Source organism: Glandiceps talaboti, chromosome 10 (assembly GCF_964340395.1).
Source record: "Glandiceps talaboti chromosome 10, keGlaTala1.1, whole genome shotgun sequence".
Lineage (NCBI taxonomy): Eukaryota > Metazoa > Hemichordata > Enteropneusta > Spengelidae > Glandiceps > Glandiceps talaboti.
In genome coordinates this window covers 13289825-13309370 of record NC_135558.1, presented here as the reverse complement: position 1 = coordinate 13309370, position 19546 = coordinate 13289825, and the positions used below count along the sequence as shown (strand labels likewise).

Genomic DNA, 19546 nt, shown 5'->3' with positions numbered 1-19546 from the left:
GCAGGACTTTGGTGGTACTTCACGTGTAGAGCAAGGTCAAAGGTTAAAAATTAGTTGTTTACCTTTGACCTTGGTCAAAAGACAAAAGAATAAGCTAGTACAGTTTTGATATACTGATGAATACAATCGTTTCGGTCAAAAAAAAAATTCTTGTTAAAAAATGTTTTCTTGACAACTACTACGTATACATTATAGAGGTCTCAAAAGAACTCAGTACAAAGAACAATATTGAAAGAACTTTGTACAAAATTTAAAAAAATAAGGTATTGTGGGGTACGGCAGTTTTGGTTATTCCTTCAACACAGCGTCCTTTAATAGTATATGCTTTATATTTCCGAATGAAGTCAGAGATTCTAAAACTTACATTGCCATAATCTCTATCCACATAGATGTTCTTCAATAGTTGAAGTTTGCATACATTATTAATTTTTTTTTGGAGAGAGAGAGAGTGACTAAATGGTTCGAAGTAACAGAATTTTTCTATTGCTTATGATGTTAGTATCACTGGTTACGAAATAAAAACCAAGAATTGTTTATAAAGAAATTTTTTTCTTGTCAGAGAACCTAATGTGGAAGCAAATAATTCCACTTTCATTTTTTGCTTTTTTGTATATTTTTTGAAAAAAAAATGAAATCTTATTGAAGCTTGCGATAGTTTCCTATTAAAAAGTAAGTTACCTTTGTTGGGAGAAGTTTATCATAAATATAATTACCAAAAATAAATTTCACAATTTTCTTGATTCTTAAGTCAGGAACAAAGTTTCACCAAAAAAAATTAAAAAATTTTAAAATGAGATTACATTAAGTATTACAGCTTACAGAGTCAATCTTAATTTTTTTTTTTTTTTTTTTGAATTTAAAATGATAAAAGTAAAATTCCATGCGCGAGTATTTGTTAATTATAACACAATTATGTGTATTTAATGGGTTTAGTGATTTTTTAATGATTTTTGAAGTTAAATTTGGAGCCATCAGAATCGAACCCTTTTTACATAATTTCATTTTAAATATTTCTTCAGTGATGCTTTTGTAGATTCACATTGTTGGTATTGGGTAGTTACAAATTGTGTCAGTGTGTGAAGATACAGCTACAGCATAAATTGCATGCATTCAGTCATGACTTCACACAATTTTGAACATTTTATTTCAATTTCGTGTTTCAGAAAAACGCATTTTCAGATCTTGTAAAGTCAATTGTGAGAATTGATCTTTAAAAAAAAGTACATACATGTATCTGATCCTAACTTTTGACAATTCACTGTGTTTGTTGCCAGGAATCCCAGTTTTATTTCTTGTTGTGTTCCTCAGATTTCAGTCGTTTGTGTCATCCACATAATGTGACATCCTGCATGATTCCAGAATGGTTATTCATATTGACGATCCGTAGTGACTCAGCGTTTTTCCCATGTTTTCTTCTGTCCAGCAAATGAACAGTCGCATGATACAAAAGTGGTCAGTGTGATCAAGTTTGAGAAATTTAGTTTTGCAGACCCTTTCTCATTCTTGTTTGTCTGCTGAGTAAAACATTTTAGATTTATGTCACCATGTATAAAGACAGGTTTCTGAAATTTCAACAAAATGTCTGATAATTTGAATGTTTTAGCATATACAGCTCACAGTCAGATGGTCAATGAATATTCCTCACTGATAATGAGCATCATTAAATTTGCATATAGTAATATTCATGAATATAATTAACATAAATTAATACTGTGTACCCTCCACTTATGTTACACAATGTACATGTAGGTCAGTGAAATCAGATATAATTTTCAAAATGAATAGTTATAATCATTTGGAGACAGTAACACTCATGAATGAAATTAACTTATGTGAATACTGATCACTCTCCATTTGTGCATTATAAGTATATGTTGCACAGTGTAGGTCAATGAAATCAGAATATTGTGAGTGAATAGTAAAATAATTTGCATATTCATGAAGGTAATTAACATAAATGAATACTGATTACTCTCCATATATGCTCCAGATCATACAGGTTAGGTCAATGAAATCAAAAGTCAATTGTTAATAAATAGTAATATAATTTGCATACTCGTGAATGTATTTAACATAAATGAATGCTGATTACCCTCCATTTGTGCTCCAGGTTATGCAGCGTTGGTCAATGAAATCAGAATATTCTATTTCTAAAGAATAGTTATGTCATTTGCATACTCATGAATATAATTAACATAAATGAATACTGATAACCCTCCACTTGTGCACTGTTATACAGTGTACTATTCAAAGGTCAATGAGATTGGAGTATTCCAGTGTTAATGAAAAGTTCGTAGTATTTGCATACATCATTATTCATGAATATAATTAACATAAATAAATACTAATTAGCCTCAGATAATGTACCAGATGATTAGAATAGTGCTACAGAATTGATGACATCCGCATGTTTTCATGATATGTCGATAGTATAAATTTTATATCTCACTCCTAAAACTACAATTTTACTTCTGCTAACACATTATAGATCCTTCCAGCTTTCCTTGCCAATGTACTCACAAAGTTGAATTCCCATATTTTATGTTTTCAATGGATTTGGTTTTAAGATATGCAATGAAAATGTCTTTGACATTTCGGAAACTTAATTAATATTTTTTTTTAAATCTTCTTTATTTCATTTACATTTTTTCTTTAGATTTTCTGTTCTTTTTCTTTGGTTATCAGGGATCTAATGAGTACACTTATGTTTTCTCGTTATTAAGAAATGTTGATTTTTTTTGTTACGCACAAAGTATTGCGGAATTATACAGTTCTATAATATAAATTATCACCTTCTCTCTGGTATCTTCAGAGTGTCCTCTTTTCTCCCCCCCCCCCCCAAAAAAAAAAAGGAAAAAAAAGGAGTTGGTGATAATCAAAATTTGCATGACTTTCGAGGATCATTTTATTCAGTCAAAGGTCAATAGCTGATGATGTGAGTATTTTCTTTTCATCATGTCCATATTCCGGTTATGATAGGAAAGAAGGCCACTGGAAGTGCACAAGCCATTTGTTGGCAGGAAGTGAGGGCCAGATTAGTAGAGTTTTGTAGCATAAAGAGAGCCGATACGAAGTTATCACACATTCTCTGTGTTGTTCCCAGAATGCTGTTTTATTAGTAACTACCAGTAATTAAAACATACCTAACCACTACTGTAATACTCTATAATTGATATTCAGAGTTCTTTCATACACTGCTTCAAGCAACCAGTGGCCAATTAGACAAATTTTAGCCCTCAATTTGCCAAATCTGGTGCACCCTCTTGTGGTGGTTACCTGTGAAATTGCTGGAACTTCGGTAACCGGAATATGGTGAATTGAACTACTAAATACTAAATAAGTACTAAATAAATATGTAATTCACAAGTAGCTGTTTATTTTCTATTAACTTTTCAAATTTGAAAATCACACTCAATGTTTACTTGAAATGTTTCATTTCTTGAAATGAGCTGAATAGTACCTATATCTACTGGTTGTTCGGATTGCACTGTAAACACTGGATTGATGTCCATGTGTAAACAATCTTACCTGTGTAATCATTTGTAAACAAATTATGAAATTATGGGATGCCTCTAGGATTTGATCACTAAGTGATTATATATGTCTCAGCAAGTATATACATGTACGTCACAAAAAAGGTGAAAATAGGAAAATTAAACAACGCTTTCTCACGTGATCCCGAAAGTACGTGATAACGAGGTAGAATTAACGTAAATTTTTTATTTGTTACATATAGTGTATGTTCAATCACTGAGTAGCCCAGATTTCATCTGTATTCACACAAAAAATGCATTTCAAAATTTCTCCTCTGACGGAAAATTTAATTCATCAATTTTTCCAGTTTATAGTTTTCAATTTATAATTTTCAAATCATTACAACTCCGAAATAATTAACCACATCTCTGAGACTAGAACCATATCGAATACAAGCCTTAGGATAAAACAATAAAAATATGAAAAATTTAACGACGTATTCATTCATATTCTGAAAATTTTTAAGTTGATTTTTTTCAACATGTTTCTTGAGAAATCTTTTCAACATTTCTTGCCCGTAAGAAGAATATATTTCGCAATATTTAATAGAACTAATTATAGTCTATTTTGTGTTTCACCTTGTACTTGGAGATGGGGTCAATTTTACAATGTTTATTATAGGTGTACACAAAATGCTCTGAACACAGATAAAATCTCTGGTCGTACGTAGTAAGGCCTACCATAATTCTTTACCTGTGTTGCCAGTACTTAGTAGTGAATGATATCAAATGAAAATAAATTCTTAGAATATTTACCACACCACTTGTTAATCAAACTTTACCTTGGGTACACTGTGGTTGGAAGTTGTAGAACAAGAAAAAAAAGTAAATAGTTTTTAAGCAATAATTATTTCTGTAAGAGAGATTTTGCCATACAGTTATTTGGCCATGTGGTAGCTTCCTATGATTTTAGTATTGAATAAAGTGCATTGAAGCAATTGGTATGTGTGTTGTCATTTGTGTTCATCTCAACTGACAGAAGTTTGAATCGTTTAGGGTGACCCAATCTTTTCGCTGATTCTCATTATCTGACCAACCCAAATTTTCAGCTTCTCCAACAAAATTATAAAAAAAAAATTTTTTAAAAATAAAAAAAATTGCCCACCTCAATTATTTTGTAGAACAGCGCCCTCTCTGGCAAGACTAAGCAAGTGTCTGGACTGTCAATGTCATCTACAGTCATGGTGACAGTGATAACACTTGTTCACAGAGCATTTCATTCATCATTTAATGTTGTGCTGAGAATATGCCAATTGTGTACGTAGAGAAGCTGGGAAAGGGCTTATTACCAGGAATTCAATAAAACGAAGATAGGAGGAAAAGGAGAGGCAGAGAAACATGAAGATGTTGCTATAAAAATGTAACAAAAACAAACAAGAAAACAGCGTCACCCTTAATAGATTTTGTTTCAAATCAGCCAAATAACATCATTTCTATTTATTTGTTGTTGTTGTACAATACTATGACACTCTCTGACATGCATAAGCTTGCAAGTACGTCATTCAAACTTGGCACAAATGTGGTCGGTCTATGTTATACCCACCTCTGCACCACTGAGATAAATGTATTTCTATTCATAAGATGCCAACTGTCGTCGCTTTGTACTAAATTCCTGTTATCAGGCAAATAAAAGATTTCATGGTTTGGCCACTAGGAGTGCTGTTCACAAGCAATTTTGGGTGCGGAAGTGAGGGAATGTGTACAGACATCGGACACAAAGCTACCACTCATTTCCATGTTGCTCTTGCAGTACTATTTTACATTAGCAAGTGCCAGGATCAAAATATGGCTAACCAACCACTACAGTAATGCTCACTCATAGAGTTATTTTACATGTTTTGTTACACTGTCATACATACAGTCAGTGGCATTGACCAAATTTTGGCCCTCACTTTGGCAAATCGGGGCAACCTTTTATGAGAAATGGCTGGAACTTCAGAAACTGTAATGTGGCACATTAGATATTAGCTCAGAAAGAGACCCCAAAAAAATCACTTTTCTTTTTACTACAATTTATTTTCACTTCAAATTTACATGAATTTTTTTATTATTTCATTTTTATTTACTTATTTGGGAGAAGGAAATAAACACATCTGTGGATTCTCTAAAACTAAACTGGGGTATTCCTTGCGTGTTAAACACACAATTACAAACACATACAAATATAAGCTATACAAATTACAGACCTCTTGTACATGTGATTGTGTTCTATATCGTAATCTAATTTTACATAAAAAGAAAAGTTCTTGTCTAACTGTAAGGGGCCATATGGTAGAGGATTTGGTATTTATTTTGGTTTTTAATGTATAGAACAATTTTATCATGACTTTCTACTTGAAAAAACAATGTGACAAAACATATGCCAAGTCCTTGTTTGTAACTCAATAACTTGCAAATGATTAAACAAAATATGTAAAATCTTTGTCATTGTTCATACAAACTTTTTTACACATATTTTTTTAGCTTTTTGCAAAGTATTGAGTTACAAACACAGACTTTGTTGTAATGTTGTTTCACGTTGATTTTTAGCCATAACAAAATTGTTTAATAAATCAAAACCTGAAATGAATACCCAATACTCATCCGTATGATCACTTTAAAAATATTTCAAATTATCATGCAATGGTTAATTTTCGTAAGCTTGATTTAGAAAATTTGAAGGTATCAAGTGTGTTGCACTGAGTGACTGACTCTGCTTGCAATCACAATCTCTCAACATTCAAAGTCAACATCTTTTCAAAAAAAAAAATACAGTGCTGGAGAGATCTATGTCCCTTTTGAATAATTTTTAGACTATCCCTCTCGGAAAGGAGTAATATGAAAATTCTATCAGCCTGAGATTCTGAAATAATATATTGACATCAAAACGTTTTCCAGAACATGTTGGGATTCAAGGGTTGTTTTTTGTTGGCACTCAAGGTAAACACACATTTTTACATAATGACCCAGGCAACGCAATGAAAATGAAAGTAGCTGATATCTCAAGTTTCTTGAATTATCAATGGTTTTCAAATCTGTTTACATACAAACCATGAAATTATTGGTAGGATTTCCATATTATATGTTGCATATCCCAACACGACTTATTTGATTGGTGGTGATCAACAACCCATTGCCGAATACAGTGATTGGGTATATTGGCTTCCAATCAGATGGCTGTATCTGTTTGTCATATATGCAAAGCTATGACTTCTCCTCAAAAGTGGTTGTTATAAAAGGACCTTTCTGAATTGTCAAAGACTTTCTGGATGATGGTATTTTGTTGGCATGTGAGGGCATGCTACATACATGCACATGAAACTCGCCCCTGTGTCTGTGGGGGGTTACATGGAAAAATGAACTTAAAACATACGATAAATGAAGATATGTCTTAAGAGGTATGGACAGACATAGAGGCACATTCTTTACACAGGGTTCATACACTTTAAAAATTCAAAAAATACTCCAGGACTTTCCAGTTTTTCTTCAGTTTTCCAGGATTATTCAGATCAACTTTGGTCATTTTCCAGGAATGTGTTGACCAGTGAAATACATGTTATAAATTCGTGAAATCAAAAAACATGTTTCAAAACCTTTTTATTGCCAACTGACAGTTTTTGACAGTCACTGTTGCTCATTCAGTGAATCAATTTTCCAGGAGTTGGTTGCATTTTTCCCGGACTTTCCGGGAGTCCTTTCGAAATTCCAGGACTTTCAAGGAGTGTATGAACCCTGTTCACAATATCATATAAAAGTTTGTATCAATATGCAATAATTGAGATATCTAAGAACTTGCACATCTAACATTTGACAGATAATTTTCAAGAATACTTCTTAGTTTCCATGGTTACACAACTCTGCACCTGTATGCATCAAATTTTAGGCGTAATCTTTACTCACTTCTCTAGCAATATTAGCTTCAAAAATATCCTTAAACCAAGACAACATGCAACTTTATAGTACTACCATACTTATCAATGTCATTTGTGTCTTTAAAAAAATTATCAAAACATCATATTTTCAATATTCATAACAAGTGGTAAATATACGGTGTTGATATATTTAGAAATATCTGAGAATGAATATTCATGTACTCTGGGGTTCATAGTATCAAACGAAAATTTCTCCTCACTGTCAAAGTGTTTTTGTCAGTGAATCCCAAAGTTTCGCCGACGTTTTGTCATCATCGTCATGGGTGTACGATAGTGGGCTTCCAAAAGGTTACTTACCCATTTGATATTTAGAAATATTTTAATAACTTGAAAGTGCTCATAGCTATAAACTGGGTACACTCAATATTTGAATGATAATAACACTGCTGTGGATTGCGCACGGCTCGAAATTAACAGTTGTCCTGTGTCCACAGACTACCAATTCTTGTCATGGGGCTACCATAATTTGCAGCTGGTAGCCCACTCAGGCTACCACTAACTATGCAATGATTTAAGGATGGAAGATTTACAGACAACTGAGACATGAAAGTATTCTTATATATAACACACATATTTCCAAAAGAGGAACTCAGTTAAGGAATACGGAACTATTGGTCACCATCTTTGGGGCTACACTTTTAGAGATTGGTAGACTACCAAAGAAAAATGTTAATTTCAAGCCCTGTTGCATGAATAAATATATTTTAATGATGTTCCTTCATTTTGGTTGCCAGCTGAAATTTGTATCTAGAAATTGAGTGTGTAAATATTCTGATCTTAAAGGCCAATGCCAATGACAGCTTAGATTTAAAATTTGGCTCAAAAATTTCATTTGGCAGAGCTTGGAAAAAGTTGGTCTGAAAAAAAATAGTTCTATGTAATCCCTATGGTTATACTTTAAGACAGTAGTATGGTAATCAAAGACCATGGGACTCAGACATTTGGGTTTAAGGCTTACCTCAGATATACATCATATCTGGGATATACATACATTAAGCCTAACATCTCAAATATTGCATATCGTTTTCATACTTTACAAAAAAAAAAATTTGTGACAATGAGTCTACAAGAAATATGGTGTAGTAGTGCGTGATGGAATGACTCTTTCGTTATCCGGGACAGCACGGAATAATTTGGCTTCTTTGGTTTCGGAATCCCGGAATGCAAGGATGGAGGCTATATTTCCACATCGATAACAATAATTAGGTGCTGACCAAACGGTTACTAACTTCTCATCAAACATATACTTGTAACCTTCATGGACCAATTGATGTGCTCGACATATAAGCTTCAAATTATTGATGTTGACAAACTGTAGAGAAAAGAAAGTTATATTAAATTAGTACAAATTGGATACACTCGTGTGAGTCTCTACTTTCTCTCTAGTGAAGCAAGTCTTCAGGGTGTTCAATTTTACACTATATGTATTGCATTGTTAATTGATAACAAAGTTAAATTATTTGCATATGCACACTATAGTGTTTGACATTTGTGCAAGGTTTGGTTGAAAGTGTGTCATGGGTATCAAAGATATGGCTGACCACACAGACATGGTATCCCTTCCTGGCTGTGCCCATTGGGTGGGCTAATAACATCTCCCAAGTTAGTTTTTGCTATACATTTTCTTCATAAAAGGGCTCAGACATCAGTGACACTTTCTGAAGCTGCTGAGTGAATCTCAAGAAAGAGCATTGTTAGTCTGGTACTTGTTTAACACCACTATTGGAATGTGATTTTCAAAAATGGCAAGACATACACTGTTTGTATGATAGCAATCTAAGCCAACTGTACCTCTTGTGTGACCTTTGACCCAAACAACCATCCAGCTCCTCTTGGACTGATAGCCCATGTGTCAACATCTTCTGGATCGGACCACACTAAATCACAAAATGCACCTTTGTGTGGTATTTCTTGGTTCCTCTCTATGGTTCGAATTTGATCAAGTGTTTTGACGTCTGGCGACAAACCACCATGTACACACAGAATGACAGTATCTATGATCTGGAAGTTACACAGAAATAGATGTTAAGTAAAGCTCTGGTTGGCTACAACAAGAGATGGTAAAAGAACCATCCACTGCAACTAAAATCGAAGGAAATGTTGCTAATTGCCGTACAATACCAACCGTGCCTTGATGCAGGATTCTTCATACATTGAAATATATATTTCGTTGAGGGCACTCCTCATCACTTTCTCATTTGCAGTGAGAGAGTAATAAGGAATACTTACATACACAATCCTTGTAAGTAAGTTCTCCCTAAATAATACAGTACATAAAAAGTTGTGAATTTCATTCCATGACAATATATTGTAATCAGCATAACAATACACTATAGAACAATATGAAGGCATTCATTGTACCATACATGTATTATGTATACAGCGACAAAAATACATTTATCCACAGGGGATTCCATACTATTCAGGGTGTACAATAGTACATTTAAGTCATTGTATTTAACAAAACAGTTTCAACAAACTATCCAGTTGCAACAAGTACAACATTAAGTGTAATACAAGTAGATAAGGCTGACAGGAATGAATACTTACAGCAGCTACAGTAAGAAGATCAAAAACTTTACAACAATATCTCCAGGCATTTGCATTACCATACTTAGTCTGGCATTCATCTGATGATAAAGCAAATCAAAATTAGGAAAATGTATGACAATGTTAATCATGCAATAGAATGCAATGAAAATTTGAAGAAAAAAAATTTAAATACAATTTTGAGCAAAGTTCTTACTCTGCCAAATTGAACTACAAGCACAGGAGGTCATCATTTCCAAAAATTTTGTCCAGAAGAAATTCAACTTATATCTGAATCACAAAAGAAATTGAAAGATACAGCTTGGCCCTGAAATCTGCTTTCATTTAAATTGAGCATGGAGTCACATTCGCTGAAATAGCATTGTACCACTTAGGTGCATCATGAAAGCAACAATCCTTCGACTTCTTGGTGGACACACACCATAACTTACACGTTTCACAATGTATTACTCTACGCACATGTGAGAATATAAGTCTACCTTCTTGTTCTATTTAGACTCTCTAGCATGATGTGACATGTTATTGCAGGTACTGAGAATTGCTAAAGGAACTCACTGATTCATAATACATTTCTGCAAAAATTAGTAGTTTAGAGCCTTGCCATTACCAAATTTCTTTTTGATTGGTTGACTTACTTGAGTTTGAACCACATTTGTGACTCTGCTGTATGAATGGGGACCTGGTAGGACAAAGATTGTCATGGAAAGGATTTCATAATGCCATGTGCTTGCCGGCAGTACAGATTGCATGTGTAACAGGTTGTACCACTATGGGTTTGTGCCTGGGGTAATAGTTGTAAATGCATACAGTACTTAAGAAGCGTAGGAAAGAATTCCTTCATATTACTCACCATAGAAACCATAGACCTGTGTAATTTGTCGACTTTCATGGTTTCCTCTAAGTAATGTGATCTTGTCTGGCCATTTAGCTTTCAATGTTAACAGTCTGGTAAATGATTCTAAGCTGTAATAACCTCTATCTACAAAATCACCCTGTAACAAACATGTCAAAGTGTTAAATCAATCATTCTATTCGATTCTGAGTTGTTCAATGTATCACAATCTTGCATTTAGCAATACTATTCACTACAAAATGAAATGCCCTATTGAGTCAATAATTTAGAATTTCCAGTTACATTGTACCAGTTACATACATTATACATGTAAAGGCAAAAATGTAACCAGTGATTTTTTTTATGTTTTATTTCAAATACCACTGCATAGAAAAAGTTTCACAGCATATGTATGCAATATTTTTGAGTGACATACAGTTACATCCAAGAGTACTAGATGGTGTGTGCACAACTAGTTGGGGATAGTCCTTAAATATAGGATGGAGGCACACAATTTTTTGCATCAAAGTCACAAAGACAGGTGATATCAGCAATAGTTACGTTGACTAGTAAACTACATTACAACCAAGATAATCACTTACCATGAAAATATAATTGGTATCAGGCACTTGTCCCCCTGTACGGAATAATTCTTCAAGATCATAAAACTGCAAGACAGAATCATGACAAGGTAAGTTTCCCTGCAAACATGTTGGAATCATTGAAGATGATGCAATGCATAAATTGAGTGGATTTACCTCCTAAAGTACATGTACTCTTAACTGCCAAACAAAATCTGATATTTCCTAAATTCAACATTAACTATGGATTCTTTATGAGCTGAGAAATGTTCCAAAGTACATTTTGTACAATGTACCCTAATCTCGTCAAAAATGACAAAAAGTGACAAGTACAAACATTTTGAAACAAGTACACGCATGACATCATGCTGAAAAGATGAGCAAGATCTCTCAAGTCATACCTGGTTCAAAATTTTGTACTGCATCACTATTTTCAGTGCCATTTTTGACGTGATGATATGTGTGATATTTTAAAAATCTACAGAACCTGTACATGTATTTATTCTCTACACTCACCTGACCATGAATATCACCACACACTGTGACTGGTGTTGATACTGGTTGTACATTGGATTCTTCCAATAACAATTCACATACATGGTCACATAATTTCTGGGGGAAAAAATAATAATTGCAAATGAATAAAAAAAATTTCCATGCGACTGTTTCATCCAATAATATTTTTCTGTGGTAAGAGTATCATTTTACGTGCCATTTCCTACGGAAATTGCATCATCATGTCATACAGTAGACTGCGGATGTCTCCCTAATACTAGTAATACATTCAGGAGTAGACAAAACCTGGGTTATCTTGGTGTTAACTTTTCAGTCTATCTTCTTCTTTTTCCATGATTACGAAAAATGCAATGCACAGATGACGTAGAGGTTTAGTCTTGACTTTGAGTCATGGTGGATTTTTTTAGCTGTTTTTTCGTACCGGGGTTGAAAAAGGTTGGCTTTTAGTGCAAACCCCGGAAAGATAAAAATCTCAAAATAAAAATACCGCTATAATTACTATAACTATCAGAGGTTTGGTAAAGTACACAAATTTAACGAAGTCGGAAGAGATCGGACACCTCAACTCAGTCCCAAGGCTTGTTATCGCTCGATTCATCGTTTGAATTCACACTCTTTCCAATACTTTGCTGTACCTCTATACCAAAGAAACACTAAACTATTGTAACGAAGTTGACTTTAACTTTTAGTCGCGTTCATTTGTAGATCTATAACTACTTCCGTCATTGTGAATTTCAACACAAAATTTGAACGAATGACCGATTTACGTGCGTCATACATGTCACCGGCGAGCTGACTAATATGACCAACTAGAGTAATATGATAGCATTTGTGTGGACAAACGCGGTTTTTTATAAAAAGCTATTTCACTAAAACGTGTCTCATACGTACCTTCAGATCATTTTCAGGTAGATACTTGCACTCTTTCGCAATTTCAATCCATTTGTCGACATTACTCGACAACTCCGCCATTTTGAACTAGGTATCTATTGTGCGCAAGCGCAGGTCAAAGGTGATATGCGATAGCGCCCTCTAGTTTTGTTTTTCGTTTGTTTCCTATTAGTAGTGAAAGCGGCTATACCGCGGCCAGATGTCTTTATTTTAATACCGCCATTTCCATCGTTTCGTGTCGTTTGTTTTGGTCCTGCGCTTTCACCGCATAAGATATTAATCGTATTTGATCTATTCACATATATATAGCCTTAGCGACAAACCACAAGGAAAACTTTATTCTCAGAGGAGAGATAGCAGTTGAATCAATAATATCTCTCGAGTCTCAACCAAGACAAATAACATCTTGTTTGTTTTGAAAATTGAGAATAGACATGGTTACCATGAATATCATATAATATAAATGAACGAATGAACATACATACATACACACACACATACATACATATGATACACACACATACATACCGTACATACATATATACATACATACATACATACACACACACATACTTACATGCACACACACACACATACTTACATACACAAACAAAATATGCATGGGTAAATGAAATGAAATGAAATTTTCTTAATCTTTTTCTGCAAATTAAACTCATAGATAACTATGACGACCTGTATACTATTGAAATGATATATTTCTATAATGGTCTATGGATGAATATATATAGAAATGGAGTCAACATAGACTAAAGCAGGCACACTCAGTGCTGGTAGAAGTACATCCACATTCCAAAAACCCTAAAACTCATTCTCAGCTTATTTTCCATCACCAAAACAAACCCAAACAATGAAGACTAGAGAAAGCATAGATTATCTACACATTTATTTCAATGCTGCAGGTATTCAAGAACTAGTCTTAGCATTAGAAGTACAAAAAGATCATACATAAAGTAGACAGCCTTGTACACACCATTGGAACATTCCCCCCTCTTCCTTTTTTTCACTAGAAACCTGGCAAAATTCTTCCCTTTTTCTTCATTTTCTTAATCTTTTTCTGCAAATTTTGTTGCTTCCTGCCTTTAATATTCCGGTTTCTCTTATCCTGTCGTTTCTGCAATAATTTCTCTGTGACTGCCTTGCGTTCATCCCATTGTTTTTTACTTTTAGTTTTGATCTGTTCTTTCCTTTTCATTGCCTTTTTCAAAAGTTCAGGGTCGTCCTTTTGTTTAACACCTTCCGCTTTCTTCAGTGCTCTTTTCCAGGCTTCTTTCTGTTCAAGCGTCTTGGCTTTCTCTGGTTCCTTTTCTTTGAGTTCGTTCATTTTTTCCTGTTTGGCCTTAGCCTGGTTTAAAAGTACCTCAAACTTTTTCTTCCCCGTGTGCTTGATCTTTTTCTGCTTCTTACTTTCCACTGATTCTGAAAAATCAAATTTACTGAAGACAACTTTGCCCTCACTGTTAGTGACAGGTTTGGGTCCTGTTGCCTTGGTAACAACCGGTGGCCCGTTAACTTTGAGTGTTTTTATCGCTGCATTTCTAGACGCATTTTCTTTGAACTCTTTCTTCTTTTTCTTCTTCATCTTTTTATCTAATCTCTTCTGTCTTTTGGTAGCTTGGTCGACGTTATCTTCTGCTTTCCTCTTTCCCCTCAGCTCACTGATCTTAGTATGAAGTTTCTCCCTCAACTCGCTAATGGTGACAGTACTCTTCACCTTATTAACATTGACTGGCTTCACGTTTGTAGCATCTACAGAATCAAATGAACACATCATTAATACAACATCAAGATGAAGAGATTTCAATATTCATGATGTCATCGCTCAGTTTTCCCACAAACCCTTGCAAGAAATCCCTAAAATGGCTGAAAACATGTCAAGGGCAGTAGGCCTTCTTTACAAGGTTTCATAGTTGAGTAAGTTACCAGAGTGCTATTTTATCACTTGAAATACTACATATAAGTTGATAAGTGCATTATGTGTTTGATGGCACTTTTCCTTAAAAGTTTGCAGCAGTAATCAATCCAAATGCACTGGAAGCAGAAACAAGATTCAAACATTAGACTTCAAATATACATGTCGTATAACTTTGGCTTGCAAAAATAAATGCAAAGAGTACACATTTCTCTCTTTGAGCTGGCATGAATGAAGAAATGAGGGGCGACTCTACAGGAGAAATACATTTGAAACCGTATTAGGGTGTACTGGGGATAGATTGTTTTTTGTCTGAAAATACCAGTGTCTTTCATGTACACTACTATCTACTGAAATTTGGTTCATTTAATGTGTGAAATTACCTTTACACTGTACTGAAAATATTCTTTGTGACATGACTGTGTTTTGGTTTGTGGTTATCACAATGATATGTAATTTTTTCATGTAAATTCTTACTAGTATTAAATGACAGACAAATATGACAGACAACATTTTACATTTGCAGCTCTTGGAAGTTAAAAAAAAAAAAGAGTTGGAAAAGGTTCATCTCAGCCTGCCATCAAAATGTAAAAGATGCACCTGCACTAAAACATACTTGACAAGTATCAAAAACTTCTGTGCAAGGTATTTTTTCATCCTATAGATATGACTATAATTTTCAACATAAACTTTTAATAACACATTCTAAATATTTCCTAAAATTAGCATATTGGCAACGTCTGCTACATGTGAAACAGAAGACAATATCTCACAACCAATCTGAAGATAATGGTGAAAAAATAAATTCTGTTGCAATTAGTGATGGGTCATTCCATATTTTGACTGGACTAGTAAGCGTTATAGATAGTTGAGGGATAGGAAGAGAAGACTTGCAACAGAAGAAAGTAAGCCGTGCACTGCAGGAACAATCAGAACGATACAATTGTTGCATGTCTCTGTCTCTTGTGCAGAGGGTGATTCACAACATTGTAATACAATTATTTCATGTGTCTGTCTCATGCAACAAATGTGATTTAGTAAACAGGACTACATGAAAGATAGCACACGTCCCTGTCATAATTTTGACAGACAAAACAAAACCATGTATCATATCATGATTGTACACTTTGTGAAGGCTATATCATACAAACACATGCAACAATTGTATTACCATGGCATTGTATGAATCACTATCTGCAAGAAACACACACAAACAACTTTTGTTCCAGCAGTGCACAGCTTACTTTCATCTGTAACGTTAGCCTGATTTGTGATCATCCAAACTGGGAGTTGCAATTGCTTCTAGAGTTCAATTTCAAATTCACAAAGATGAGCTAATTTAACAATTACCAATTTGTTGACTACAAAGAGTACCTTTTTTTAATTACAGACTGACATCAAGCCAGTGTACACAGTAATGATAATAATGATGTTAGTTTTTATATAGCGCTTTCTCACTCTGTGCTCAAAGCGCTTTACAATTATTAGCCCTGGTATACGGAACCTCAGCCCTTTGACCTCCTCAACTTCCTGGATAGCATACAGTCCATTGTATTTCCTCTTTCCTACCAGATTCCCAATTATACAACTGGGTTGACTGGGGCCAAACTGTTGTCAAATCTTGCCCAAACAACCTAAGTCATTCTGAAACAAACATCAGCACCACAACCTGTAATCTGCAGATTCGAAAACCGGCCATTCTAACCATACGACTATCGTGATTCCACTTACCATCAATAACTACTAGGGAAGTAATTTGGCTAAAGAGAAAGATAGAACTATCCATAAGCAAATTCATTGAAAAAAATTCAAAGTATAATAGTAAAAAGTTGTGTCAAAAAATACATACTTTCTACTTCCTCATCATCACCATCTTCCTCCTCCTCCTCAGTTTCATTCTCATCTTCTGATTCATCTACCTCCATCTCCTCTTTTTCTGCTCTTTTTATCTGCATGTCTATAACACTATTTTGTTTAGGATCAAGTCTTTGGCGTTTCTTACTTCCCTTTTTCTTGACTTCTGTCGTATCTTTAGATTTCTCTGCTTTTCCTACAAAAAAGGAAAGTATAACATATTTCATTCATATTAATGATGATGATGATGATGATGATAGATTTGTTGTCTGAAACGCTCAGATTTTTACCATTTTTCAAGAATTGTGTCTGGTGTGTTGCTATCAAAATGGTTATTTTAAAGGTCCTGGTTTTGAGTGTTTGCCCTCACAACTATTTCCCTTGTACAGTGTCAGGAAATGGCTAGCATCCAGTGCTTTTTCTAAGGTCGGGGAACCCCAGTAACAGAAAGGGAGAAAGGGTTAACGATGACAGTGTTTCCTCATAGAGTCTATGGTAATTTTGTTTGGAAACCCTGGTAAAATGATGTGGGAACCCCAGTAGATTTTACCGACTTACCACCCTTTGCAAAAACACTGGGATCTCACTGATATTACTGTTCATTTTGAGCCCTGGGTTGCAGTGTTTGTTGTTAAGGGTGGTGAAATCAACCAGGTTCCCCAGTAATTTTACTGATGTTCTCAAACAAACTTATGGTATATTGTATAGCCTTATAGGAAACTATGCAACTTTTGGCCCTTTCCCCCTTCATATTACCGTAGTTCCCAAACGTTAACAAACACACTAAGTTATCAGGGGCCAATGTTATTGTTAATTCTGTTTTCCCCAACTTGTAATTTTTTTGTGTACTAAGAATAAACCCCATACTGAACAAAGATATCAGACTCTGTGCTCAAGTCAGAGCCTCCTCAGACTAGTATATAGGACTTATGTATGTATGTCAGGATAGGATAAGTTATTAAGTTAGACCCCCTAGCCTGCAGCTGAATTGTATCATCCATCACAATATTGGGTACTGGTTCTACAGCTGTCGTACCCCCCCCCCCCCGACCCCTTAATCTCAGTTTTGCCCTTCTTACGAAGTGCAAAGTTTTGGTTTCATTTCTAATTTTGAGAAGGAATATCTTACACCTATTCACACGTCTGTCTACTGTACTTGATCAGAAGTTTTGTCTATGTATGAAATTTAAAGTCTTCCTAAAGCCGATCAGCTCGTAAAGTAACGTTATATTTACTGTGATAAGAAAGCTGACTTCTATAGGCCTTACCTTTCTTTTTACCATCGAATGTATTCTGTTGGTTCGGATCATAGATGTAAGATGCCGACGGAATCAAGTTAACCATACGTTTGAAATAATCATTCTTCGCCTCTAGTCTAGTCCTTAAGGAATCTACGTTTTCGGAGGATGCCATTTTGATGTTTTTGAGTCGGACTGGCTACTGTACTTTTTAAGTGATCCGCGATACACCCAGAGTCTAGCCAGACCGCGGTCGGGCTGTATTTCGTATTTTTGTATCCGGGCAGCTGTGGCTTTCCAACTCACGTCACTCAGTCTTTCGAATTGTTTTCTACCCCACGTTCATTTCTCTCTGTATGATTATCTGTAGACTTCTCTCGCTATATTTCCATGAGATTAAAACAAGACGACACTGTTGCACTAGCAGTTCGAAACTCACCAAACGTGGTCAAATAGATAGTACGAGATCGTGAAACCATGCGGTGACCTAGCGATATCACTTCCGGTAAGGTCACTATTGTTCCCTATATTGTCGCTTGGTGGCGCTATCTTCTTGACAATTAATCAGATACTATATTACTAGTATACAGAATCCAGATTCCACTGAGACGCTCAGATCTCAGTTACAGTGACCACATGGTGATTCATCATGCTCGGCTATTGTTAAAGAGAAATACTGATATCGCATTCCTACAAACCTGTTGAATATTAAAATGTGATTTAATATTTCAGTAATTTTTCCAGTGTTATTTGTATCTGTGACACTAAGTTTTTATTTCGTCAAATGACTGCTAATTAACGACGCATTTTATCATTTCTAAATGATGGATGAGATTTTATTAAAATGTTTCAATGTTTCAGTTAGGTCCTCAGTTTAATTGACGTGTATTACGGATCATTCCCTGGGAAAATCACGATTTCCATCCGCAGATTGCTATAAATAAATGCAGTTGCTTTTGATTTTGTTTGTTGTTTTGTCTTTGATTACTTGATGTGTCCCCCGGGGTCGCTCATGTCGGCATGCAATCTGAAAATGGTTGTTTGATAGTATTCAGGAAAGCAACTCTTAAAATGTATCTAAGCCGTTCATAAAATGTTCAATATTTGTTGACACTATCACTGTATCAGACAATAGTCTAGTCATGACATCGACTAACATCGTAGAGACATACTGGGAATATATTTACCGCTACGGAGACCAAACTTGGCTCGATCAGTATTCACCGTACCGCATGCATTTGTTTTGAAATACATCGCTTGTGGTTGTGTAGATGTGAACTCGTACTCGCACATGTGACACGGTGATGTTATATTTAAGCAATAACCCCCGCCGAAGGCGGGTATACACGAGATTTTGGTACACTTCGCGACATATAGCACGAGCCGAATGGCGAGTGCTATATCATGAGCGAATTGTACCAAATTCGAGTGTATACCCGCCTTCGGCGGGGGTTATTGCTATTATATTATATCAAAATATGTGTCTATTTCTTCTAAATGTGATTCTGTGGTTATTTATATGCTGAAAAGGCGAATTCGCACGTACAGAAAAAGATCGTCGGTAATAGATCGTCGGGAACGAGCATATTTTGATGAGTGGATACGTTCATGTCGCCCATACACACACACTGCATGAACACAAACCATACACTGCATTGCATTACATTGATAAATTACTTTATTTACATCATATAATGCATAACGAAAACG

General features: G+C 34.9%; 2 protein-coding genes across 2 annotated transcripts; both read right to left on the bottom strand.

Annotated features, from left to right (window-relative positions):
* Positions 1 to 5606: 5606 nt before the first annotated feature.
* LOC144441506 (serine/threonine-protein phosphatase 6 catalytic subunit) lies at positions 5607 to 12900 on the bottom strand. The gene is made up of 7 exons (XM_078131091.1): positions 12815 to 12900; positions 11924 to 12019; positions 11429 to 11494; positions 10845 to 10986; positions 9995 to 10074; positions 9236 to 9445; positions 5607 to 8756 (listed from the first exon to the last, which is right to left on the bottom strand). The coding sequence occupies exons 1-7, from the start codon at positions 12893 to 12895 to the stop codon at positions 8508 to 8510; spliced, it is 924 nt and encodes a 307-aa protein (XP_077987217.1). The 5' UTR covers positions 12896 to 12900; the 3' UTR covers positions 5607 to 8507.
* An 824-nt stretch (positions 12901 to 13724) lies between these two features.
* LOC144441165 (surfeit locus protein 6 homolog) lies at positions 13725 to 18308 on the bottom strand. The gene is made up of 3 exons (XM_078130705.1): positions 17867 to 18308; positions 16594 to 16794; positions 13725 to 14581 (listed from the first exon to the last, which is right to left on the bottom strand). The coding sequence occupies exons 1-3, from the start codon at positions 18009 to 18011 to the stop codon at positions 13839 to 13841; spliced, it is 1089 nt and encodes a 362-aa protein (XP_077986831.1). The 5' UTR covers positions 18012 to 18308; the 3' UTR covers positions 13725 to 13838.
* Between the last annotated feature and the right edge of the window lie 1238 nt (positions 18309 to 19546).